This window comes from Lynx rufus, unplaced genomic scaffold (assembly GCF_022079265.1).
Source record: "Lynx rufus isolate CCGP_SWC_20201006 ecotype Redwood Valley unplaced genomic scaffold, mLynRuf1.p SCAF_19, whole genome shotgun sequence".
NCBI lineage: Eukaryota > Metazoa > Chordata > Mammalia > Carnivora > Felidae > Lynx > Lynx rufus.
In genome coordinates this window covers 31,571,271-31,599,003 of record NW_025814833.1, presented here as the reverse complement: position 1 = coordinate 31,599,003, position 27,733 = coordinate 31,571,271, and the positions used below count along the sequence as shown (strand labels likewise).

The following is a 27,733-nucleotide window of genomic DNA, read 5'->3' as shown; positions in this document are numbered from 1 at the left end:
GCAAAGTCTGGCCCCACTCGGTTCTTGTTTATAGCGGCCTTTCATGCTTAGAGTTGAAGGGGGTAGCCCCCGTATCTTTACAATATTCGCCCAATAGTTGAAGAGTGGGAATCCCTTTCTCTTCCTCCTTCCCTTCCACGTGGGAGCACAGTGTTTTCCAGAAAGGCTACACTAATCCCACCAGTGCCTTCCTGGCAAGCGACTACATAAGTCAGCACCTGCGTGGGGGTGGTTTTTCCCTGGCTTGTGTTCTAGGAAAGAACTGCTGATGGGGTGAGGTCTTCTCACAGCCACACGGTGAATGTCGAGCCCAGCGCTTCACATGTGCTTTCGCTACGTTCGTTCGATTCCTGGGCTTCCTCTTCAATGGTCACTCATTCTTTATCATGTAGAGCGAAGCTAAGGTTCAAAATGAATTTACCGAGTGCGGTGACTGTGTCCACAACCTGCACAGTCAGCATCTGTTAGGGAAGTAATGGGCTCAAGGAATTTGAATGATACTTTGAAGTTAGGTACTACATACACACAAAACCTTTCTAATTTGGACTAACAGAAGGCAGTTTAATAGGAGTCCCTTAAAATTATTAATCACTGGGAGCACCTGGTTGACTCAGTCAGTAGAGCATGGGACTCTTGGTCATGAGTTCGAGCCCCAGGTTGGACATAGAGATCGCTTTAGAAAAATGGTAAATCACCAAGTAACTGCTGGAGAAATAGAGATCTAGGACTTTAGAGTAGGCACACGTAGCCCTTGTCAAGGAGAGTACCTTCCTAAATCTCTGTAGGCCAATCCCTTGAGCTTTGCCCACCAGTAAGAAGGGATCACATCACACGATTTCTCAGTTCGCCGTAGCTTTACGGCTGCTTCTGTGACGTTCACGTTGTATTTTAGTTTCATCTGGCACATAAATTCTAAAGAGCTGACTGTTTCTGAAAAAGAGTTGGCCGCAAAGTAGGTGGGTACTCTCCTGCGGTCCTGGTGCCACGTTTCATTTGCTCAGCAGACTTTGGGTGGAGCGCAGGGAGCTTTGGCCCAGCGTGTGTCCCATTCATCACCCATTTTGAGTTCATGAAGGCCAAATGGATTAGACTTTACTGCGCGTGTCGCCATCCTTCTAAATGTTTGCTGAAGTTACAGTAAGTGTAAGAACTGCTGTCAGCAATTAAACATGACACCACGTATGATTTGATCAAATCTTTTTTTTTTTTTTGCTTCTGTTAATCTTAATTTTTTACGATTTTTTAAAAAACTTTTTACATTTCATTTTCTGTTTTAATGCTATGCATTCAGATCTTGACAGCATTTGGTAAGCATATGTGCCATTCATTGCCGTAGTTATGGGTTTATACGCTCTCTGCTTCTCTTCAGTGTGCACCTGTTGACAGTTCTAATAGTTACAGCCAAAAACTTAGGCTTTATCTTTAAGATGTGAGTCCATGTGTCTAGAGATTGGTCCTCCTTGGAGAGCTTTACTTCTGTATTGCAGAGAAAGCCCATATCAGACTCTTCAGAGACACGAATCATCCAAATGCCCTGTTTTGATGAACGTTACCGTTAGTGGGAATAGGGGTGGGTTTTTTGTTTCTCTGCCTTTATGACACCAGTGTGTTCCCTGTTCGGTACTACGTGAAGTAATGGAATAAACCCCGTCAACCACAAGTGTGCTGTAGCTGTCCGAGGAAATGTAGGGTCACAGTAAGAGCCAACGTCTTGGCCTGATCTTTTGATCACATATTTCCCTAAACAGTTTCTACGGAAATCCTCAGCATTTACGCCGAAGATTAAAGTTGCCTTTTTATTTGCTTAAGTAGGCTCGTGTATTCATGGTGCGTGTAATTGTTAAATGTTTTTCAGGTATATGGAAACTGGACTTTTGGAACCATTGTTTTTACAGTCTTAGTATTCACTGTAACTCTGAAGGTTAGATTTTTTATTTATTCAAATATACTTAATACTGTTTTTGTAGTACTTTCTGATCTCCCACTGTCCTGTCTTTTTTGTCTTCTCTTTATTTTTATTGCAGGTTGTTCATTCAAGTGTGAATCTTTACCAAACTGTGTATGATATTAGATATTTAGACACTTGTATGCTATTTGTGAACCATTTTTCCAGTCTGTTAACGTGTTCTCTTTCATTTCATTCCGTAAAAATTCATACACATAGTTATGTTCAAAATCTGTATATAGACAGGCTGTGAGCGTGTGTGTGTGTGTGTGTGTGTGTGTGTGTGTGTGTGTGTGTTCATGTTAAAGAGTTGAATAGTTTTTAAAACTAGGTATCTGTTTACCAACACCAGGCCTCAAAGCAGTTTGGGTACTTACGACAATCGAATAGATGTCCATGAGCGAGAAATGTGTGCAAAAGAGCTCAGTAGTGACAAAATTTTACATAATATCTTTATCACTGACGTGTATCCATATTAGTGATGAAATGCATACGAATGTACAGCAGGTAGCATACAGGAGTCATTGGCATTAACATGCAGCCATGTAGTATACTCTGAAGGCTTGCTGAATTCGACCCTTGAGACTTCCGATTTGGGACTCTCTTATCCTTGAAAGCATAATCAAATTCTTTTGATGATCGTTCCAGTAATGAACACCTCACGTGGGGTCCAAGAATGAGCATCTTTAAATGAATTCCAGTGGTCCACACTAGAATTCTAGAAGAATGATTGACAAAGGACCTCTGATCATCTCCCCTCTAAGTTTTTATTCCTGATTCATTTCTCATACCCAACAGAGCCAACATGCGTTTGCATTTTTCATCGACTATTTCAGTAATATTTTAGGGCTGCAAAAGAAAATGCTACAATTTTGTCTCAGTTTAGCCACTTACTAGCTGGTATTCTTGGGCAAGTGACTCCATTTCTCAGTACCTTCATTTCTTCTATAAAATGGAGATAAGCGTTATCGCTTAGGATTTTTGGTGGGATGTCTCTCAGTGAAGACACACAGAGCATTTAGAACGGTGTCTGGCGCATAGAATGTGGTCAGAACGATAGATGCTAGTTGTTGCTATTTATTACGATGATTCACAGGATCATGATTTGAAACGAAGGCCTCCCCACCTTTTTTTCACCTGCTCTTGCCTATGGCCCCAGGGCTTCCAAGTGCCCTTCGATGTCAGAGGTGGCCTTACCGTGCTGTCTTTCATGGGTCCCTCGAAAGACGTGCACTCTCTCATCTTTGGATGGGCATCATTGTGACCTTTTCCCGAGCAGCCCACAGGTTTATGGATGAGAAACTATAACAGAGAGTGGAGGACCGGGGTGTCACAGCAAGTAACAAAATGGAGACACCACCTCCTCTTTAAAAAGTTCAAAAACATCCCCAGATGTTAGTCCACGTGGCCCAGCGATTTTAAACAGGCAGAACAGACCATACTTTTTATTTTTAGATTGCACTTGAAAACCTCAGGTGCCACAATCCGAAGAGACAGTCGGCCCTGGCAGAAGCGTGGAGGGATTAACACCTAAGGCAACTGAAAGTGTTACTCGTGTAACGGACTAGACCTGGCTTTCACAATTGAAAGGCGCACTACCTGGTCAGGCCCAGGATTCATTGCTACATGGCGCCAGGCGTGTAGACCTAGTTCCCTTGGCATTTAATAATCGCCGGCTGTTGTGTTGGAGCTACCTCCCTGTAGTTCGTCTCCTCTTCCTAACTGACCCTTCCATCTCCTGCTGCTTTTCTGTGTCCATCTAGTGCCAGCTCGGCCTTGTCCGTTTGTCGTCAGCTTCTTGGCCGCCACTCCCCGAGGACTTGGGGCTCCAGCCTCCTGGATATTCCCGTGGCCTCGATGCCTGCCTCTCCTTCAGGAGTGCGGCATCTCCAGCCCCACACCCACCTGCTACTTGCTTGACACGCCCCCCCCCCCCCCCCCGCCCCCAAGCCTATACTGTAGGGTCTAGGGACCTTGGGACAGAGCTAAACCCCTTTCTTGCCCTGGCTCTGTGAAAAGTCTGGATTCTGTTCTTCTTTTAGTTTCCCTCTCTTCTAGTTGCCTGGCCCAAGCTAGATCCTCCCGTAGGTATCCTAAGGTATTCAAGTTCTCGAGTGGCAGAGTGGACTTACTGCCCGGTGCAGTTTGTACCCATCACGACATCTCTTGTGTTGTGTCTTTTCAGCTCGCCTTGGATACTCGTTTCTGGACGTGGATAAATCACTTTGTGATTTGGGGTTCTTTAGCCTTTTATGTATTTTTCTCATTCTTCTGGGGAGGAATTATTTGGTAAGCAGCTGTACACGTGTGAGTAATGTGTAAATAACAAAGTAGATATGTGTCTATGTACATTGTCTATGCAAACGTTAATTATACTTTCGAAGCGCCGATCAGGTAAGATGGCAGGTCTTCAATATTCATGGATGGGGAGTCACTTCAGCTACGAGTGCTGCTCATTTCAGGTAAGATTTCGCAGGCAAGTAAATGGACTACACGAGTCACTCAGAAGTCCTCCCTTCTAATAGCCCCCGTCCACATCTTTCACCTTGAACGTGTGTAAGCATCTCTCTGTGAAGTGAAACCGCAAGTTCTAGCAGGGACCTTCCATGTGATTTACAGTGGAAATACTCATCCTGTGACGTTTCTACGTGCCACAGTGGCCAACAGATCCGTTATTACCCATTTGGACTCCCTTGTCTCTTTCTGGGCTGTTACTGTCAGTCTTGTCCCTACAGGTGTGCTCAGGGTGTGGAATACATACCCCTCAGTATCCAGAGGGTTGTGTCTTAACCTCACCATCTCGCTGGCGGGGGCGGGGGGGGGGGGGGTAGAGGCAGACTGGACAGCGTGGCCTTCGAGTTCACTGAGTTCATCTTGGTTCGGTAGACGTTCATTTGGGATCCCTTTTGTGTGAAGCACTCTGGGGGAAACGGAAAGGAGATCAGAATCTAGCGAGAGGGGCGTATAAGCTGTGATCAGGAGAGTTAGAAGGAATGAAAATAAGTTAGATTGTCCTCTCCTTTTCTTACTCCCAGAGGCCTAAATGTTGTGTAGCCGCTTTCATTAACCAGTGGCTTCTCTTGACAAGGATGCAGAGAGCATGGCTAGAGGAAGCCATAGGGTGCAATTCTAGGAGGACATTCTTTGCACGGGTTCGGGCAAAATCATGCATACAAAACACTCCATGTTATCACGGAGATGTGAGGCTGTGTTTATCGTCCCTTGAGACTTCATTAGAAGAAACTCTTACTGCTTTTGAGAAGCTGTTAAAATGAAAGCCTTAAGAAATAAAAATATGAAAAGCCTAATCGCGTAAGGAACTACCAGTTCCAAAAAGTGTAATCATGGCATATGTTGGGCACCTCCAAGAGGTAATTTCTGCAGCAGTGAAGCTGACGGAAGTCCCTGTTGTCTTTAATAATCCACAAATTAATCAAAGTTGGTTAATCAAATGTAATATACAATTGTAATTCTGCCCAGAGCACCATAATTCTATCTATGAATCCATGTAATCAGCTTCTGAACTAATGCAAAATTTCCACAAGAATGAAATGTTTCTAGCCAGCTAGTTTCTAACTCTGACCACAGACCGTCCCTTATTGATGAAAATAAATCCTTCAAAAGATTAAGACATTGTCACATCTGTTTTCATTCATTAGAGATACTTCCTGAAAATGTAATAGTGATAAATCTGTTTTTATTTTGTTGCCCGTAGTGCTGTCCTTCAGTAGAGCTGAGTTGAGCCACTACATGAATATAAAACTTACATTATAAAGCAACCAGCGAAATATGACCAGAAACTGTGAGAGACTTGAGCTGAATGCTGGTTCCAGCTACTATCTCTGGACACACTCAGCCCCGAGGCGTGGTGACACATCCCTCTGTGATGTGGGGATTGGCAGTGAGAACGATGATTTCTGAGCCCCAAACCCAATCCAGGAATAATACCTTTTGCTTTTTGCTGTTCCCCTGTAAAGCTCCATAGGTATCCTCAAGACAAAGAAAATTCTAGAGCGGTGAATGACAGAGTATTGTGGGTACTGTGTGGAATGCCCTGTGACTCCCTGTCACTTGTGTACTGGACGCTTATTAGGGTCCATTAACTGCCTAGAAAATGAGTCAGGGTGCCCTTCAGAGTTAGAGTGAGAGCTCTGCAGAATTCTTTCTGGACGGTAGGGACCCTAGAAGACTTAGCCCAGACCTCCTGAATTTCTCCACCTCACTGTTCTGCTCACTTCCTCTGCCACACTCTAGTCCCCATGTACCTAGAGCCGCAAACTTGATTTTATTATGTTACATGAGAGGGAGGGCACAAACATCGATTTTTTTTTTTTTAATGAGGAACAAATTTATCTTCAGCGAGCCCTTTGCATCGTCTAATAAATGAGACAAGTGGTTATCCGCCCAGAGCTCCTAATCCAGGGAGAATCTGTTGTGTATCCCAACCCTGGACTCTTCCTCCTCCCCTGCTGCAAACAGCGTGTAGTCTGCTGAGGCTCTCCGTGCCTCGGCCTGGGGAAACTAGCTGTGCTTCTCTGTGGCCACCAAGCAGCTCAGTGAATGACTTCGAATGAAATCCAGCATCCGGATGAAGGGTCCTAGATATCTGGCCCCCAAGACTGCGTGTCCTATTAGCAACATTCTCCTGTCCAGCCTGGTTGGCACACCCTGGGTACCCCGTCTGTATTCGGGGATGAGAACGGTGGAGAGAGAAGCTCGACCCTCCCTTGTATATTTACGTAGAGTGGGGGGGAGGGGGGAGGGCGGGCGGGGTGTAAAAACGTCTTTTACATTTCCGAATGTAGAGCACAGTCCATTCTCCTATGAACAAAACAGCTGAGGAAGTAAAATACCTTTTAGCATAAGAAGTAACCATTTCTTTTTGAGTATCTTGAAGCCCCAATATTTTCTAATGCAAATACATACTCTGCACTTGACGGTTTTAAAGTTGATTGCTTAGTTGTTTTCAGGTCACATGCACTTTATTGTCGTTTTTGCCCTTTAGTTATCCTTTCTTTTTCCTCCCAACATTTAGTACATGAAATCTGTGTAGTACTTTGGGGATATTCTTAAAGAAAATTATTTTTATTAAGGTGTGTAATTTAGAAGAGTCCCTTTAACTACAAAAGATAATTTCGATGACACCTCTGTTTGATATGACAGGACCTGATTTCTTTTTCCATTCTGTGTTTTCTTTCCACCCTAGGCCTTTTCTCAAACAACAGAGAATGTATTTCGTATTTGCTCAAATGCTATCTTCTGTATCTACATGGTTGGCCATAGTTCTTCTAATATTTATCAGCCTTTTCCCTGAGATTCTCCTGATAGTCTTAAAGAATGTAAGAAGAAGAAGTGCCAGGGTAAGAACTAAATTTATGTTATCACTTGATTTTTGGAAGGGGCTTCAATATCTGCCATGAACTAAAAACCTTATTTAGAGAACTGCGTTAGTTACAGCATGTTAAACCCCTCCTTACAGGTGCATCACTTAATTTCCTCTTCTGCATAAAAAGTATAGTAAAAACTCCGTTATCCAATGCAGGTGGTAAGTAGACTCCTTAATAGTGTTCTATGTGACCTTTAGCAATCCATATGGAGCATCTCATATGCTCCATATGGAATTTTAAATGGAAAAAATGGTTGTTGTTTTTTTTTTGGTTTTTTTTTTTTTTTTTTTTTTAGCCTAGAATTTTCACACCAGGAATTTCCACACCAACATTCCAGCTTTAACCTTAGAAATTTCCCTGCGGGTTGTTTGCAGAGGTTTTTTTGTTTTGTTTTTTTTGTTTCTTCAGTCGATACTCCCAATTTGCTTCTTTCAAACCTCTCCCCCTTCCTCTGATTATAGTGCTGCTTAATCTCTGTATCGCTTCTAGCCCTGTCTGTCCAGCAGTATATCTGAACCAAAGAGAACTCCCTGGATGTGATTTCTGCATCCTTACCTTCCTGAACACACTTGTAAAAATTCAGATTATTTTATGAGTGTGTTTTTAGTTTTGCTGCTTAAATCGCCAAATTCTTGCGGGAGCGACAAGTTACTACCCTCTGCCAGCCTAATTGCTTGGCCCTGCGTTGTCTGATAGCTTTCAAACATTTCTAAAAAGCCTTTCAAGTGAAAGGGGAAGATTAGCCTGGAAAATAAAACTGGCACATTCTGACCAACAGGTTAATTAAATATGTCCTCTTCCTGCCAACGCTAATTCATTTTGCCAAGCAAAACCCCGTTTGTCTCATTATTCACAGCACCTCCGTCTCACAGCCCCTCCAGTGCAATATATTCAGGAAATGGTCTAACGTATATCTACCTGACCTATTGGATCAAATTTGCCAACTAGCTGAGCCACAAAACTGGCTTGTCTGATGGGGGTTTTGGCCCACTGATTTGATAGAATGCGGTGGTTGGCATCGTGCAGCTGTAGGAGCTGAAACGATTACGAGAAAACCTTTCGCGACTAGACGCGTTAAAGAGGACCTTTCGTGATCAACAGGTTGGCATCAGCTCCAGTCAAAAGCAGTCGACTGTCAGCGGCATGAGCCACGTCGATTCTTGGTACACAAAGCCAGCCACTGTACGGTTAGGTGGTCGGAACTGGCCTTAACCCCCTGCCTCCGCATGCCTTGCGGGCGGCACTGAACACGATACCATTACCCTGGTCCACTCTTTAATCCTTCCAGTAGACCCCTGACCGTCTCCCTCCAGCCTGGGATTTAGTCTTAGGACTCGAAAGAGGCATTTGCTTGTCTGAGTATGCCTCCGTATCAGTTGACCAGGGGTAAAAACCGGTCGATATAACACGTTTTTCCCAGAATGGCTCAAGCAGCAACTTCCATCAAGCCCGATAAAAAACGGTCACTGTAAGAAATGGTTTGGTGCCTTGTTATAATAGAGAATTTGTCTGGGAAAGATCTCTGAGGTGCCCTCCCATTCTCCTTACTTGGGAGTACACTTTGGGAATGCTCCTAAATGTATTTCTTAGTTGGGTCGGTGGAGCTCCTGCTAACTGATGGCTCACACCCAACTTCCCACTCTCAAGAGGATACAAACACCTCAGAAATCAAAACCTTCGAACACATCACCCCTGTCCTCTTCCTTAGACCCCTTCTTTTAAAATAAGTAAAATAAACATTTTAAAAAATAAAATAAATAAAAGGGGGCCACCCGGGTGGCTCAGTCGGTTAGGCGTCCGACTTCAGCTCGGGTCATGACCTCACGGTTCGTGGGCTCGAGCCCCGCATCGGGCTCCTTGCTGACAACTCGGAGCCTGGAGCCTCCTCTGGATTCCGTGTCTCTCCCTCTCTGTCTGCCCCCTCCCCGCTCGTCCTCTGTCTCTCTCTCTCAAAAAGAAACATTGAAAAAATTTTGTTTTAAATTAAAAAATAAACTTAGACACAGGCTGGAGGTGACTTTTCTATAAATTCAGTGGCCATAAAATAGAGGGATGATACAAAGCAGTCCCACATAAAGACGTAAAACATTTTCTTTCCACGCAAACGGTAGAATCCGAACTTCTGCCGAAAGCATGCGGTTCGGCATGCGATTTGTTTGCCATGGGTTATGTCCACGATAGGAGGATTTATAGTGCCTGTGCTATAGCTTGGCATGCTGGTGTGCTAGAACAACCGGGAAAACTCCCATAATCACCTTCATTCATCCAATCACTCATTCATCGATCCCTGCCCTCATTGAACCAGAACATGTGTTGAACCGCCTACTGATGAACATCTCTCTTTACATCCAGTGTCTGAAAGGCTAAGTGGTTTTTCAGACCCTGTGGGATTTTGAGAGTTGCAGATGAGACGCAAAGTTGCGGGCACTCAGCAGCACTGCCTTCCCCCCCCCCCCCCCCCCTTGTGAGGAAACGCAAGAGCAAAGTAGCGCGTATGAATGCATAAAGGCCAGCTGAAACAGCCATGGCTGTCCTGATAAGTCACGTCTGTTTCCGTGAGGCCCTGTTTGGCCATTCAGAGAAGCAGAGGCCACTTGTAAGATGAAGGAGAAAGAGGATCTTCATCGCCAGCCAGTCTGGCATCCTGGGTGACTTCCCACTTTGCGTAACATCCCTTGCTAAGGCATTGGCTTCACTTTAAAGAGCGGCCAAAGATTCTCTTACGCTGGGTCAGCCTCCTGCCTGCCAGGCTCCCTAATGTGGTAAAGTGAGTGTCCCCGCCTAGACCTGGAAGACTCCCCCCGACTTCAGCCAGTAAGCGTGTTGGAGCCTTTGGACACATAGCCAGCGAGCGCCGTGCTCGTGTGGGTCTCGGCAGCTGTCTCCAGGAGGGAACGCGGCAGTGGGTGGTGAAAACGTCTCTGGCATTTGAAAAAGAAGCTAAGCCACGTACACGCGACAATTACAGAAGCGGCCTTCTGCTGGATGCCATTCAGTTCGACACACGTCGCGTGAGGGTCCGCTGTTAGCTAGCCACCGCACTAGGTGACGGTAATCCAGGGATGAGTCACGCGTGGCCCCAGCTCACGAGGAGCTGCCACCCCAGCGCAGTTCTAAAGAGGATTATTACGCAACCCTTGGGGAGGCCGGCACGGAGCAGAATAGTAGACTCCGGGATGTAGCGCGTTGTAACACATCCGAGCTATTCCAAGTCGCCACCTCCGGAAGCCGCCGGTAAAAAGGCTTGTGTGGCAGCCTCCAGCCCAGCCGGGTTCCGTCCTGACATCAGCACCGGAGAGGATCCCGCTGTCTTCGCAAACGGGTTCCCTCGGTCATTTAACTCACAGGTTGGTTTCAGCTACCTGTTCCTCAGCTGTCTTTTCAGCAGTGTGGTTAGCTTTTGAGGCCCAGGTCCCATCATGAAGGATCAGAAAGCTTTTCTTTAGCTCCTACCCTGCCAGAGCTGCATCCCCGTCACGACAGGACGTGACGAAAGCACCCGTGAGCGCAGGACAACGGAACTGCAAGACGACCCCTCAAAGGAAGTTTCCGGTGTAGGAACCCCGGTGGGTGCGTCAACAGGTTGTGTCTCCCCTAAGCACAGTTGCTGGGCTCCGTGGTAGTCCGTGAACTGACCCCTGCCCTTTCTGGCCAAGTGGTAGCTACCACTTGCCACTTCCGACGGAGGACTTGCCCACGTACCTTTAAGTAAGTTTGCCCGCGTAACCCGCCACTGTCAAGAGGGAGGCTTGACTTGGCCTGCTAGACCCTGGACTGCTGTCCTCTGATGGCAGTGGCCCTAGCCACGTGGCCATGCCTAGCACGGGATGTCCGCACGAACAACAAGAAAGACTCGTAGGGAGCTCTGCCAGAGAAAGCGCCTTGCAAACTTTGGAGAATACGCTTTATCCTGTTAAAAACGGTGGTGCCGAGGCTGATTACTGTCGTGATTCTGACAGTGTCCCAGCCAACCTTGGCCTCTAAGGATAACAGTCCTGTTGACCGGATCAGGCAAAACGTTGAATCCTCACATCGTGGCTGTTGAGACGGACCTTTATGCATTGGCCTCTTTGACGCAGGTGACTGCGGAGGAATGTGGGAATGTCATACTCTTCTAGCTCATTCTCTCCCTTCCTTCCACCTCCACCAGTCGCTGGCTATATCGGTTTTTGATTGCTTTAGATCTTCTTTCCATGCTCTCTCCTGCCTTCTCTACTTTCATATTCCCTTTCTCTTTCCTTTATAAAGCGGCCTAATCTATGAACCCCTAAAATTTCTGCTTCATAGAAATACTTTTATCTCTGACGGTTGGATATAAGGTTTTGAGTGTACCAAACTGTGCTTAGGGTTGCAGTCTTAAATAAATAGGGTTGAATATTAAACGTGGGGGCGGGGGACTCGGTGTCGTGTTAATCTCACTATGAGAGTTTTGCCCGCGAAATGGAAGACAGGACAGTTTAAAATTTTTCTTCCCAGAAACAACATATTTATTTCTCTAGCCTCATCCATTGGGGATTTGCATGTTGCCAACATGTCACCAACTTTATTTAAGGAAAATACGAACAGGAAAACAAATACAGCTGTGTTCAAACATCTATGAATAAGTCAAAGTATTTGCCTGTAAGAGTTTTATTGTTTATTCGCTGCTATTAGATACATATGATACTTTAGCTGATACCTTTTTTTTAGACCTACTTTCCATTAGGCACTGAGTAGATAACATGGGTAATCTTGATTAGCAGAATTGCTCTCTCTAGGCATTTTAAAGGAGAAATTCCTAGCCCTTTAGCCTACCCTGCTGAAGAGGTCTCTGTAAGAAAAAAGAGAAAAACCGATCAAATGACATTAGGATAGGGGCGCCTGGCTGGCTCAGTCGGTAGAATGTGCTACTCCTGTTCTCGGGGTTGTGAGTTTGAGCCCCACGGCGGGTGTAGAGATTACTTAAAAATAAAATCTTTTTTGGAAAAACTACGTTAGAATAAGGGAAGTTAAACACTGGTCCGGCAGTAAATGGGAGCGAAGTGTGGTTTCACCAAATGTCTTCCCATTGTGTTAGTTTTGTTAGGTTTGTAACATGCCACGGCCCGACAGCAGTCAGTCCCTTCGTGTTGAATCTTTGCAGCTGGATAGGGGAGATAGTGACTTCAGGATAGACTGGTGATGGACCCTGGACATAGCTCTCTGACCCATGGATTTCGAACCATGTAGGTTAGTGAGTTAACGATTAGAAACAAGCCATATTTTAGTGAGAAGCGTGTTTTAAAACGATTCAGAATAGTCCATCTTCCCATGAACAAAGCAACTTTAAATTGTTATACGGAGAAATAGTCATTTGCACATATAATGGACTGTTCCTAACTCTGACTCTACTATTACTTCAGAAAGTGATGCCTTCAAAACTAACATGTCATTTCGACTTCGAATTCTCCAGGTTTCTTTTTAAATGTCTTACATTTCAGAGAATATTTACTTTTTTTTTTTTTTTTTTTTTTTTTTTTTGGTTTCTGCATTTCTCTTTTTTCTACTGCAATTTTCCACCCTTTGTGCAATTGTGAACAAGGTAACGAAACGCCTCCCTTCCTCAGGAACATCTACTATCTTCATGCTTTCTCAAACTTCCAGCAATCACAGTTTCTCTTGGAGTGAATAAGGTGATTTCCTTTCTTAATGTACCGACTTGCCTGCGTTCTCATTTGCTTGACACCATTTTTCTGACTCTTTATGAACGATGACTTCTCAGTGCTCATTTCTCTACCTTCTGTTGATACTTAAGAGTATTTTGTCATTTTCCTTTAATCATTTGTTCACCTTCTCAAATGGTCACACTGGAGAGGAGGTGATGTTCGAACACTTGGACCGTAACTCTCTAGCCCCATTGATTCCCGGTGCACAGTGGAAGCCACGGCGTGCTAGAGCTAGGGTGTTCACGAAGACAGGAATGTTTTGCACAAATCTCTCTTTGCTCGATACACTCACAGCACCGGCCCAACTCTCAGAGGTGTTCACCAAAAGGATGGTAAGGTTTACTAATCCAACCATATTGACTCATCTCCCACATAACCTACCAGTGTCATTTCAAAACGCCCAGTTTGCCTTATACTACTAATATCTGTATACTTATACCGTGAAAACCGTTCAATTCGAGTTGGAGACTTCCTTAGGTCTTTAAGCGTATCCGTTGAAATGTGACACATCTGCTGTAGCTTAATCGTTTGTACTTTTGGCCAAAAGAGTAGTCTGTAGGAAATGATTCTTTTTCTTCTACGTTTTTATCACCAGGTAGGTTAACCAGTCTTCAAATGCTTTAAGTATCTTTACCTCACTATTACAGAGAAATCTGAGCTGTAAAAGGGCATCTGACTCATTATCCGCCAGACCTTCAGTCAGACCTCTTCTTTTACGAACATTCTCAGACGAATCTAATATATTGTAACAGGTACCTAGTGGTAAACGAGCGGGCTGGCTTTAAAGAAACAGATTAACAGCATTATAAAGACAAAAATGAAAATATCACTCTAAATTTTCTCTGCTGTTGGTGTGGTGAACTTTATACTTACTCTTTACAAAAATATAAAGATGCATTACTTGGAATATGGGGAAAATTGGTATTTTAAATTTGCTAAGCTCCCAAATGAAACTTTAGGCCGTTTGCAGAGCTGGAGGGTAAAAAAACATATTTAATTTGCGAGGGGCGACTTGCGGCAGAGCCGTCCCGTGAAAGTGCTCGTTAATACCGATTAGGAAATAACAGTCTCGACTGTAAAAGATCATTCGGAAAACTGAAAACAAATATTCCAAAATTGCATCTGTATAACGTCAAGTCAATTTAGCATTGCATGTTCTTTTGGGAATTAGGTGCAAATAATCCAGTGTGTTTGTATCTCCATGTGCTGTGTCTGTGTGTTTGCAGGTATACACTTAATGTACTCGTACATGTCTGACCCCCCAAATTAATGCCCCAACCTAATCACTTTTATTCATGTCAAGTTTTATTCAAGCTAGATGTTTCGACTTGTCAGAGGTAAAAGCTCAAATCTTTCCCAGCCATTCAGGGGGATGCTAACCTAATGACGTGGAACGCTTCTTCGCAGTTCGTTTTCCCCAAAACGAGTAAATCCGTTTTATGGCCTGTTGTCTCATTTACCCTCAGAGACGAGTGGGGGGGAATTGCCGTGGCACGGGAGGTGTCCTCTCCTCTGTGTGTTTTCTCCCTCCCACTCACTGCGGCGGCCTCCGTCGTCCCAGACCTTTAGAGGCCTCTTCTCCTCCACCCGTAGGAATTTAGAGTAATTCATGAATGAGGTTTCCGAGCCCATCAGCTTGGAAACAACTCCATACAGCTTAGGGCAGGGCCGTCTCTCCTGCGCATCGAAAAACTGACGGTCATCGGGAGCCTCTTGCCTTTGGAACTCCCGATCGGGAGTCCTCCCCGTGGGCCCGTTTTTCTCGTCGGCTGTCAACTCCCCCCACCCGCCAGCGAAGAACAAAAAGGAGAGTAATGGAGCGCGTGCTCTGGTTCTCCTGTGCCCTACGGTTTTTGCCAGTCTGCGTCCCCAGTGTTGCTTCGGACGCAGACTCCCTTGGCCCCGGCGCACCTCTTAGCCTTCCCCGTGGGGAGCGACTCACCTGCTTCGATCTTCCTTCCCTCGGGAACGAATCTGCCTCCCAGTGGCTTTCAGAGCCTTGGACCCTTTTGTCCCAGGTAGCCTTGTCCTAAGCTGTATGGTGCCTTTTAGCTCTCCTGTTCCCAGCTCATTTTGTATCCCCCTGGATCGCTTTCTTCAGCTCGGTCCGCGTTTGGGAGACCCGGCTGGCTGAGACGCTGCTTGTGCTTTTGGCCTCTCCAGGGCCTTAAGTCCTACAACGCCCAACACAGAAGTGGGGAAGTTTTCTTGTGAGGAAACAGTCGTCTTGCCCTCAACGTAGTTATTGCCTCCAGGAATATATCTTCACGTGGCATTATTTCTCCTCCACGGAAAAAATTTGGCAATTGGCCTGGCCCCTGAGTTTGTCCCTCGATGAGGGAGCGGTGGGCGACTCCTTTTATAAGTTCTCGGCGTGAATGGCGACCTTATTTTTATTTTGGTTAGAGTCGGTCACCGTGACGCTGCCACCTGAAAAGAAACAGTTAGGAAAAAAAGGTTGGGTTGTAGAGTATAAATCAGGTATGTTGAGAGGCGCGAGTCTTAGGTCTTGGGAGGGGGCCTCCAACCCAACCTTTTAAAACCCAACTAGCAGGGGGCCGTCGGGTGTATCTTCTTCCCTGGGAGAGCACTGAATAAGGTTCAGGGAACAGAGAAGGATCCACAGATTTCTTAGGACAGTTTCTGTGGTGGCCTTTCCAAAAAACAGGATGAATAAGAGAAACAGAAGCTTCGGTTGACTTACAGAGACATGATCTCCCAAAAAGAAAATTCACTGCAGCATTATGGGGAAGAAACCGGTTTCTTTCAGTAATTGAAAGACAGTTTCACAGCAGTCTTTCGAAACGGAGCAGATAGATCTTCAGACTTCCTCTGTCAAAATTTACACACCCTGGAAAACAGTAATCCGTTCATCGGTTCACCAGGGCCTGAGTATCTGCTGCATGCGGGACACGGCGCTAGGTGCCGGACATAGACCAATGAAACGTCCCTATTTTCAGCTCCCAGGCTAGAGGGAGGGACCCTGCTGAGCTAAGCCGCGGCTGTGCTAGGTGGTCCTGGTGGTCAGGATGACTGAGAGAGCCCTGGAGCAATCCAAAAGCAAAAAGCAGGTCTGAATCTACTCGGCCAACAATTGAAGCAAGGATGAAAAACTGGGTATTGTGTCGCCCTTTTTTTTTCCCTGCATGTGAATAAAACTTGGCACTTGAAGATAGCTCCTTTACTCTCATAACAAAATTTACTACTTGATTTATTTTGGAAAATGCTAAACAGATGGCTTCGCGCGATTGTTAAAATAAACCTTTTAACTCTGTATGTTTTAAATTTTTCAGAATCCGAATCTTGAACTGCCTATGTTATTGTCCTACAAGCATATTGACAGTGGTTACAGCTAAAAAAGAAAGCACGAAGACACAACTACGAAAAGTTGTCATCTCAGGATACGTAATATGCAACAAACTAAACCCCTCTCTTGTGTCTAGGGTTCAGAATAAATGTCCATTACAATACCAAATGACTCTCTTAAGCATTTACAGTTATCGTAAGTAGCCGTTATGGCCAAAGCTCTAAGTTATGAATCCTATGAAAGTTGAAAGCGAGAAGAATAATTAGAATTTCTGGCTTTAGATAGACGACTATAACTACCAAGTGGGTGCTCTTTTAACCCATGAACTCTGTGAATGGATTTAAATACAATAGTATAAAGTAGAAGTGATACCAAGGGAATGAATAGATTTGGCTAATATTACTTTTTTTGCCTGGTAGAAGACATAGGCTGTTTGGACCACATTTCTTGTTCCTGCTGAGTGATAATCTTAAATTATTTTGTTTTCAAACATATGAAAGGAATACTTGAAAATACAAGAAGACTAAATGGTATCAGTGCATCAGAATAATTCGTCCTTTCTGTTCACCCACATGCTAATTCTGTCCTCATGGAATAGCCTTGCCAAAAACTAACCTTGAACCCTTACGTGGAAAGAATGTGAATCCTGGATATTTTTGTGAGAATCAACAAAAATTACTTATTTTTGTTCTTCTGAATTAAACCCCACTTAATGCGTGGACGGCTACCAGATTATTTTCAAAATAAAACATTTCCAGTCACTTAGTAAGTAGCCCCTCGAAAGAGTTAAGATCTAACGGATATTTTCCAGTATTCGTTTTCCTGGGGTCTGAGGTGGGATAGGCAAAACCATAGTCACATAAAACTAAAGCCATCTGAGTATCCGTGTTTTATCATTTTCTGTGGAGAGGTGAAAAAATAGCTTATTTCCAACTGTTAACGGTTATTTTTGGAAAGAGACTGCGTTTGTACATCCATGCAGCACTTTTGTTTTGAACTTGCCAATTCGGGAAGGAGGGATCCGTCCCAAGACCGCGATTCGGCCTGCGCAGCCGTGACTCTGAACTTGAATGTTCTCTCTTAGCAAACATGGTTGGGTGACGGTCTGACTCTCAACCGTGAGATTCGCCTTGGTGAAGGCCTTGACTTCCTGGACTAGGAGGAGGCTTTAGCCTCCTACGGAGTTCACTGAACACATCAGAATAAATGTGAAATATCTTTATTAAGTGTCAAAAACACATTTTGGGGGATAAAAATGGCTACATCTGACTACTAGCTTGAAAGGGGCTCTTAAACAGTGTTTTCAGAAGCGCCTGGCTGGCTCGGTCGGTAGGCCACGCGGCCCTTGGATCTTAGGGTCGTGCGTCTGAGCCCTGTGTTGGGCATAGAGATTACTTTTCTAAAAAAGTGTTTTCATACCGGTTTCCTTTTTGGGGTGTCTTTCTGGCATGCCCGTACTATTATTCGTGTTTCTGTTGTACCTTGCTTTAGGAAAGCGTTGGACCCAATCTATACCGGTGTATTTATGTGGTCCGTGTGGCCCATTTGATTCTTCCATATATAATTTGGGTCCGTATTTAGGTGTCATTTTTCTTGAATTCTAGGAAGGACATAATTCCGGTTCCCGGAAACCATTCCATCATCGTGACCCTTTTACGTTATTTCATTTGTTCTCATCTATCAGTATTATCTTTGAGTCTTTTGTCGGATGTCCTTCACAGCTTACCTGAGTGCGCTGTGTTCTCTAGCCTGTGTTTGAGGTAATCTGCTGAAAACAGAGTCTGTACATTCTTTGCCTATTCCAAAGAGCTAAAAAGTCAGACCCAGGAAAGCTTTTGACGTTTTTTGTTGTTCTTCCGCTTGTTGCGGCTGTCGCCGTGTTGTTGCCGTTGTTGTTTTACAGAAGTGCCGTATGGGATGTGAACACACGCGAGAGACCCGCAATACAGAGAGAGGCCCGTTTAACGCAAACCACTGGAGAGTGGCCTCATCAGAATATGCAGGGTAGCGGACATGTAACTGGTGGCGTGGCGCATTCCTTGCCGCCAGGAGGGTGACTGAGGGGGACTTAAGGTCCTATCTCAGCTACGCGTTACGCCGCAGCTCAAATTCACGATGGTGATCGTCGTGGCCTAGATCCTTGAGAGGGACCTGACTTTGCTTTTGTGAAAGGTATTTTAGTAACGAGCTAAGTAAGAACTGGTTAGCGGGGGATTAGGCGGACGGAACAACTCGAAGTAAGCCGTCCCCCGGTGTTCCTAGCTCGACAGTCTAACCACCTTGTTTTGTGACAGAGAAAGGGGGAGGATGTAATGGCAGGCTCACATATACCCATCATTGGAACCACTCTAAACTGTCAAGATGTCCTTGTAATTTTCACAACCGTCGTCCCTTGTTTGAAGGTGTAACCTACTGAGCGTAAACCATAAATTCCCTCTCTACAACATCTACACCAGCAGCAGTATAAATGTAAGCCAAAATTTGCAAGATCCATAATAACTTCGTGATGGAATTTTTTTAATAACATGCAGTATAGAAATGTGCAGATTTTATGCAAGTGTTAACCAAATCACTTTTCAGCTTGCAACATGGGACTGCAGTACTACATTTTTCACTTAAGCAGTTTTTTACATCCACGTCGTTGCTTTCTATAATGACTGTGAATGCCATCTTTTATGAATGCAACTTGCCTTTTTCATTACAGAAATTTTTGTTTGATGTATCAATAAACTTTGGTATGATACGATTGCCATTTTAGCCTCTCTTTTGGAATGGCCTCGGTGTGCTTGAAATTTGGTCAGAGGTGTGTGTGTGTGCACCTGTCCCTCCCTGCCTCCCTCCCTCCCTCTCCCTGCCCCTCGCTGTCTCCCCTTCCCCCATTCCTCTGACATGCCTCGGCCTGCCTCTAAGACAAAAACCCCACTGTTACCGACTACTGAGAAAGTAAAAGTTTTTCCACGGGAGCTGGTTGTGTTACATTTTTACACGGAAGTCTCTGGGTTTTTGTAGCCTTTTAATCACATTAAGCCCTTGACCTGCATTTAGTGAATTTCCTCTTCTTTATCTTTATCTTTTATTTTAATGCCAGTATGGCTCACCCGCGGCGTTCTGTCAGTTTCAGGCGTCTCTCTTGTATTTTTTGGGAAGTGGGAAGCGGGCCGTGTTTGGAGGTGAGACTGGAGCGAAAGTTCCAGCTTTGCTCTTAGAGCCATTTCCCTCTCCACCCTCTCGTCACCTGCAAAATGGCGTCTTGGGGGGTGAGGGGTGGTCAGATGAGGCGAAGGATCAAAACTGCCTTGCGAGGCTCCATTTGTTATTCCGATGAAATCATCGCTACTTTTACATTAAGGGGATTTTTATCGCCCTGATCTTTTTAATGGATAGTTGTCATTTACGGACTTTTCACAGATGGGACTATGGTGGATTCTTTCAGTCTTCTTGGATGTAGTTTGTGCGGGCTTCCTTCCTTCCCTTCCCCCATCCAGCCCGGTGGGGAGCCGCCTCACTGCCCAGCCTGCCCAGGACTGGCCAATAAAGTGAGTATTGTGAGAGTCGGAGTGGTCTGGCCCCTTCAACAAGAAGTGCACATACAAAGGTTAGGGGCTGAGGTTATCACTATGGTTATTCAGTGAATGTGTCCAGGGCCGAAGGGCTGGACGCATACTAATGAAGCTCGAAGGCCCGAGTGCCGGGAATCGTTGTCAGAAAAGCAGGGGCTCGATTATTGCACAACTTGCAAAATCCCTCTGACACGTTTTCCCAGCGACTCAAGGGCAAAGAAACGGGCTCAGATCCTCCTACGCGGACCTTACGTTCTGGAGAAACGCCGCTCTGCGGATCAAGGAAGTCCTCTGACGGGGCTTCCGAGCAAGTGCGGGGAGCCGGCCTCTGGATGAACGGAATGGAGCGCCTCTCGGTGGGCCAGAAGGTCTTTGACCCTGGCCCTTCGTGTGGGGAGGGCACAGGAGGTTCGTGCTTAAAACGCCTGCCGCTGCCGCTGCTTTGGTCTCTTGGTCAATCTGCCAGGACAGATCTCCCACCAGGAAAGCCACTAAAGTCACAACTCCTCGTCTTAACACTTAAACAGCACTTACTCTGTGCCAGGCACCGTTCCCGCGTCTTAGTATACGTTCATAGGACCCAAACAGTCCTATGAAGTAGGTGCTAACATGTCTCCATTTGACAGATGAGGAATCCGAGTCACGGAGCAAGGTCACGCAGTCTGGCACAGCCGGATTTTTTTTTTTTTTTTTTTTTCCCTCCAACATAAATCTATTCTCTTCTAATTCTGGAAGTCCTGAGAGCAAGATGTGTTTTTCCTGGAAGTCCCTAGGGGAGATCTGCCCCCTGGCCTTTTCCAGCTTTCAGAAGGGATGTGATTCTTTGTCTCGTGATCCCTTCCTGGGCCGTCCCCACCGTCCCTCTGCTCTCTGTTTCCGTGGTCACATCTTGTCTGAGCCTGACGCTCTTCCATTCCCTCCGATTACATTGAACCCATGTGGATAATCCAGGATAATCCCTCCATCTTGAGACCTTTAAGTCACATCTGCAACACCCCTTTTTCCACGTTAAGGCAACATGTTTACGGGTTCCAGGAACTAGGAAGGGCGCGGATACCTTCGGAGGCCTTAGCAAAGAACATCAACTCGGCGGGGAACTAAAAGGCCTTCCGGGCCATGGAACTTTTCAGTGCTGACACTAGGAAAGTTCCGGGCAAGCCCGGAAGGTCAGTTGCCCTCAGCAAGGGGCCCTTGTTCCAGGAAGACCTTACTACTGACTCTTGGGGAAGTGGAGAGGGAGGATGGACACAAGTGAGCTGCAAAGGGAACTTTTTCCGATAACGGTGTTGAGAAAAGCAACCTTCAAGGAGTCCCGCCCTGTACTACCTGGTGGGGCCAGATTTTGTTGTCGATAAATTTTTTTAATGTTTATTTTTGAGAGACAGGAGACAGAGTGTGAGTGGGGAAGGGGCAGAGAGGGGGAGACACAGAATCCGAAGCAGGCTCCGGGCTCCGAGCTGTCAGCACAGAGCCCGACGCGAGGCTGGAGTGAGATCGTGACCTGAGCCAAAGTCGGACGCTTAACCGACTGAGCCACCGGATCTTTTTTTTTTTTTTTTTTTTTTTTACTCTCTGTGCCCAACATGGGGCTCGAACTCACAACCCTGAGAGCAAGAATCACATGCTCCACCAAGTGAGCCAGTCAGACATCCCTTTTAGAGCCAGATTTTGAACCTAGGTTTGCTGGGTAGGGTCCATGCACTTAACTAGGACACTGTATTTCCACGATCACACCAGCCCTGATGGCATAAATCAACATGAGCCACCACAAACTTAATGCAAATAATTACTAGCCATAAGAAAGCATGATAGGCCAAAACGGAGGTATAAATCTGCACAATATCTGACTAGTAATCTTCAAAATTATAAAGATCAGGGGGGCACCTGGCCGGTTCAGTTAGTAGAACATGCAACTTGATCTTGGGGTCGTGAGTTCAAGCCCCACGTTGGGCATAGAACTTACTTAGAAAAACAAAAATAAAAAAAAAAATGAGCAGCTTTTTAAAACGTGAAAGAAAAAAATGTTTAAAGGCCATGAGAGACCCAAGACTAAGAAACACCCAGATAAAGGAAATGAAAATGACCTAACAGCGAAGTACAGCATATGGCCCTCTGTTGGATCCTGGGCCACAAATTGGACATTCCTAGGGTAACTGGGGAGTCTGACTATGGTATAGAGGTTATATGTTCTCATATAGGTTATATCCGTGTTAAATGATTCTTGAAATTGTGATGATGTATCCTATCTTGTGGAATCTGAGAGTATATGGGAACTTTCTGCACTATTATGCAACGTAAGTCTGAAATTATTTCTAATTTGAAAAATAAAAGAAGTTCAAACAATAAAGCGGGGGCACCTGGCTGGCTCAATCAGTAGCACATGAAACTCTTGATCTTGGGGTCGTGAGTTCAAGCCCCACATTGGGTGTAGAGTTTCCAAAAAACAAACAGTAAAGCATAAAAATATTAACAGGAGAGGATATTAAATTGAGCTGACTGTAGAATACTAAAATATAATCTGTTAGCTATTATCTGCATAACATTTCATAGAATGCTGTTACATGCCTCATTTAATCTCCACAAGAACCCTACGTGGAGAACGTTAAACTCCAGATTCTTACAGATAACTTGAGGCTCAGATGAGCTAAATTATCTTGCCCTGGTCCTTCAGGACTGAACTCAGGTCTGATCCAATGTGTTTCTCCCTACAATACACTGTGCAGTTTGTCCAGGACCCCAAAAGCATGTCTTGTAGAGTCTAGAATGATCGAAAAACCAGGCGCCTGGGTGGCTCGGTCAGTTGAGTGTCCAACTTCGGCTCAGGTCATGATCTCATGAGTTCGAGCCCCGCGCTGGGCTCTGTGCTGACAGCTCGGAGCCTGGAGACTGCTTCGGATTCTCTCTCTCCCTCTCTCTCTGCCCCTCGCCCATTCACACGGTCTCTCTCTCACTCTCAAAAATAAACATTAAAAAAAAAAATTCAGAATGGTCACAAAGCAAATCTTCCTGCAGTCATTTTCCTGTGGGCCAGATGTCATTATACCCCAAATGAAACCATGAAGTAGGTGGCCTCAAAATGCCCCAGGCCCTGGGGCACCTGGCTGGCTCAGTTAGTGGAGCGTGTGGCCCTTGATTTTGGGGTTGAGTTCTATGTTGGGTATGGAGATTACTTGAGAATAGAATCTTTAAAAAAAAAAAAATGCCCCAGTCCAGGGTTTTCCCTTTCATCAACTTTGATGGCGTTGAGAACAAACTGAGGGTTGATGGGGGGTGGGGGAGAGGGGAAAGTGGGTGATGGGCATTAAGGAAGGCACCTGTTGGGATGAGCACTGGGTGCCGTATGGAAACCAATTTGACAACAAATGCTGAAAAATTTTGATGGTGTTGAACTGGGTTTTTCTCCCGTACTACCTATTCCGGGATTTCCCGAGGTAAGTTTTATCCTCCTACCCCTGTTTCCTGCCATCTGGGTGAGAATACAATTTCAATAATGAGGCGTCAGGCTAGCCACCTACGCCTGGTACCTCAAGTGTGTACGTCGCTTAAACAAGAACGTGGGAATGTGGCCAGCACTATCGACCTGAAATGATTCTACCCCACTGCGTATCAAAAGCCTGGCTGAGATGATCGTGGTTCAGCATTTTCCCAGCTGGGTTATAGGAAACATTAAAGTCTTGGGGAATGTTACTAGGTGTTCCTTGAAAAGATAGACGGGTTCCCTGGTTAAGCAGCTTTGGGAAGTTCCACGTATGATTGCACCCTGTCAGACAAGATACAATGCATACTAGGACATTAAAGTCTATGAAAGATCTAACCTTAAAGAAACCTATTTGGCTGCTAGATCCTCTATGTTCCAAGCCAAGGGTCACATTTTGCACAGACCATCTAACAACAACTCTTTAGACAGCAGTCTTGCATGGAACACCTTTAAGAAATAAAGCGATAGCTGGGTTCTACACTGAACGCACTCCTCCCCACTCACTTGATGGGACTAATCGTCATGATCTGAAGGTAGTTTTTCAAGCCAAAACCTGCAGTCGAGGTCCAACCTGGAAAACCGGCGATTAGGGGAGGAGGCCAGAAGCGCTCTGAGGCCCGAGGGGACAAAGAGAAGATCCTGGAGCCTTTGGCCTAGTCATTTGGCAGAAATGAGAAACCTGGGGGGCCTGTCTGGAGCAGTTGGGACCACAGCACGGTTTCGGACGCCGCCCAAGGTAGAAACCGCCTGGCTCCTCCCACCTGCCCCCCAACCCCCAGCTAGTGCCTTCCATTGGCTGGAAGCCAGTTACCATCAGAGCCTGGGGAACGGGTTGAGGGGGGCGTTCCCTGTCCTTCTAGTATGGAGCCCAGCAAGGAAGGGCCCTGACAGAAAACAGGCTCCGAGCTAGCACATCAAGGACTCAAGGAGCCAGGTTCAAATTCCATATTATAACTGGATGTAGAGAAACATAAAAGGTGACACTTTAAGGAGCTACATTCTAGCCACTTTGCTTCTTTTAACTTTATTTTTAAATATTTTCTTTAATGTTTGTTTTTGAGAAAGAGACAGAGAATCCCAAGCAGGCTCCGCTCTGTCAGCTCTGGGCTCCGCGGAGCCCAATACGGGGCTCGATCTCCCAAACCACGAGGTGACCGACCTGCGCCGAAATCAAGAATCAGACGCAAATAAACGTGGAGACAGTCATCTGAACCCACTCCTGTCATATACTTAGTGCGATCCACATAATGGTTTATGGATGCGTAGATTAATGGAAGTAGAAGGCCGTGGTGGAATAAAGCCTTCTCAATTGGTAACAATAGAGACCCTTTGGCGTTAGAAAAGCTAGAGCTAAATGAAGGAGTGAGCCTATCGAGATCAAGTCACCCACAGTTTATTTAAAATTCAACATCAATTCGTGAGGGTCTGGACGGAAATCTGAAATATTAATTGCCAAGTCATTTTCCCCTCCATGTACCTTCCTCCAGCGGCAGAATAGGAACTCGCGCTCCGTGAAGCGTGCAGAACAGGCTGTCTGCTCCTCTCTCCCCTGACCGGTAGCTAACTGGTGAGCCCGGAGAGGGGGCTGGGGCGTGTGTGTGTGTGTGTGTGTGTGTGTGTGCAGCCCACGATAGCCCTTTCCCTTTCAGAGCGACCAGCTTGCAGGCTACTAGATGTTCTCCGTTCCTGCATCTTCCTCGCAGGAAGCCCGTTGGGGTTCGGGGGTAGGGGACCAGATTGGCAGGCCGACCCGGTGGCTTCCGGCTTTCAGCCACTAAGTTTCTGACCGAATGGATACATTCAGTTCAAGGAAGGTCATTTTGACCTCCGTTGTTTGAAAATGTAACTTTGCAAAGAATAGCTGGCTATTGTGTCTGCTTTAGGCGCTGCTGTATTTTGTGCTGATCGAATACATTTTTTTTTTTATCTCCGATTGATGCCTTCGCCCGTTTCTCAACCGGCTCTGAACTCAGAGGGAAGAGGTAATATGACAACAGGTGGGGAGAATGTTCTTCACATTTCCCCCTCTACCTTCCCCGGATTCACACAGCCAGCCAGCCCCAGCTCATTACCTTAAAAATACATAGCACCAGAGAGACAAAATTGCCTGCACAGCTCACCTCGTGGCTTTCGTGCTCCAAAGGCACACCATTAAGATTGTAGAAGGTTTTGGGGCGCCTGGGTGGCTCAGTCGGTTGAGCATCTGGCTTCGGCTCAGGTCATGATCTCGCGGTCCGTGAGTTCGAGCCCTGCATCCGGTTCTGTGCTGACAGCTCAGAGCCTGGAGCCTGCTTTGGATTCTGTGTCTCCCTCTCTCTCTCTCTGCCACCCCCCACCCCCCCCCCATGCTCTGTCTCTGTCAAAAATAAATAAACATTAAAAGAAAAAAAAGAACGTAGAAGGTTTGCAGCGGAGAGAGAAAAGGGGGATCGTGGGCATAGAGTGCCTTGGAAAATGAATGATTACGGAAGCCTTTCCCCTGACTGTGGGTGGGAGAAATAAGAAAGCGGTCTTTGAGGGCAGAGTACAGGCAGGACCTTGGCTTTCAGGCTGAGCAGCACATTCAGGAAAACAGCAGAAACCGAGATCAACACAGGGTGCCTCCAGGCTGACAGGATCCTGGCCACCCAGCCTCGGGAGACACTTCCAAGCCTCCATATGGCACGAACCAGGAGATACCAGGTTGACTGGGACGATGGACCTCTTGGGTGGTAATCTGGGGGGAGGATGACTGAGGACACAGGTGCCCTTCTCGGCCTCCCAGAAGTGTAGAATATCCGTAAGGAGAGGGGAGCCCAGGGAAGAACGCTTTCCATTCATTCATTCACCCAGTCCTTTATTGAGGCAGCCCAGGAGGATGGGGGCTAGGTGCGGTCAGAAATGTATTTTTACATATATTTGCTGCATTTCCTTAACAGCTGCCTTGCATATAATTTTTTTTTTTTTTAAGTGAGCTCTCCGCCCAACATGGGGCTCGAACTCACGAGCTGGCATCACGAGTCCCATGCTCTACCGACAGAGCCAGGCAGGCACCCCTCATGTTATCTTTTGTTTAACATTTATTTATTTCTGAGAGAGAGAGAGAGACAGCGTGAACAGGGGAGGAGCAGAGAGGGAGACGGAATCAGAAGCTGCTCTAGGCTCTGAAGCAGCGGGTCCTGAGTTCAAGTTTCAGCTCAGCTACATACAGATCGTATGACCTTGGGCAAGTCACGATCTCCCAGTGATCTAATCTGTAAAATGGGGGTAACCTACGTACCCCGCAGGGTGGAGAGGGTTCGATGAGATCATGCACGTGAAAACACCCAGCACAGATGCCAGCCTTAGCACATACTAGGTACTAAGAAATTGTAAAACATCCATATCTTTATTAAACCTTAAAATGGGAGGTAACCACAAGCCAACTTTGGGAAAGCATCCAATTCAACCCCTTCATTTTACGTAGAAGAAAACCGAGGTCCAAAGAAGGGGAAATGATATGTCCAGAGTCCCACGAACCAGTTAACGGCAGAGGCAGAACCAGATGCCATACTTCTGGAATCACGAAGCCGATATTTTTCCCCTTTTCAAATACTTTCAGTGTCTTGAGTTTCTACAATCAGCGGTTGTTAGACGACTTCTCTTCCATTTTTGCTTTCCACCTGATGGACGCAATGTTGCCTCCCGGAGCCTCACAAAGCAAGATGACTCCCTCTTTTCTTTTTTTTTAATGTTTATTTATTTATTTTGAAAGGGGAGGTGCAGAGAGAGAGGGAGAGGGAGAGAGAGAATCCTAAGCAGACTCCACACTGTCAGCACAGACCCCAACGCAGGGCTCGAACTCACAAGCTGTGAGATCGTGACCCGAGCCAAAACCAAGAGTCCAACACTTAACCAACCGAGCCGTCCAGGTGCCCCGCAAATTTTTTAAATACACACGCACATATATTTATATACGTTCAGGACCTCTCAGAGCCTCAATCTCACGACCATGAGATCACGACCAGAGCTGAAACCAAGATTCAGACACTTGACCGACTGAGCCACCCGGACGCCCCGCGATGACTCCCTCTTTGACAAGACAGCCTTTCCCATCTCCAATGCTGTCAACTCATCGTCTATGACAAGCCTTCCAGAACCATCGCCCTCCTGATCACTTGGCTCTGACTAGACTCCCACATCGTGCCATTGGCCCAGATATTTTCTGGAGGCTAGAAGTCTGAAACCAAGGTGTCAACAGAACAACACTCACTCCGAAGGCTCCATAAGAATTCTTCCTTGGGGCGTCTGGGTGGCTCAGTCAGTTGAGCATCCAAGTCTTGATTTCAGCTCAGGTCATGATCCCAGGGTCGTGGGCATGGAGCCTGCTTGAGATTCTCTCTCTCTCTCTCTC

At 45.9% G+C, this 27,733-nt stretch overlaps 1 protein-coding gene across 10 annotated transcripts in view; it reads left to right on the top strand.

Annotated features, from left to right (window-relative positions):
- The window catches only part of ATP11C (ATPase phospholipid transporting 11C), a 174,206-nt gene extending 155,131 nt beyond the window's left edge, over positions 1-19,075 (top strand). For 2 of the 10 annotated variants that reach the window (XM_047082036.1, XM_047082035.1), the window contains 5 exons: positions 1,856-1,921; positions 4,131-4,234; positions 7,152-7,305; positions 13,664-13,768; positions 16,310-19,075. In XM_047082036.1, the coding sequence (XP_046937992.1) occupies positions 1,856-1,921; positions 4,131-4,234; positions 7,152-7,305; positions 13,664-13,765 (426 nt within the window). In that variant the 3' untranslated portion in view covers positions 13,766-13,768; positions 16,310-19,075. Of the gene's footprint in view, positions 1-1,855; positions 1,922-4,130; positions 4,235-7,151; positions 7,306-7,424; positions 7,491-13,663; positions 13,769-16,309 lie in introns of those variants that run through there. The other 8 variants (XM_047082038.1, XM_047082037.1, XM_047082039.1 and 5 more) reach the window with 8 other exon arrangements.
- Positions 19,076-27,733: the final 8,658 nt, after the last annotated feature.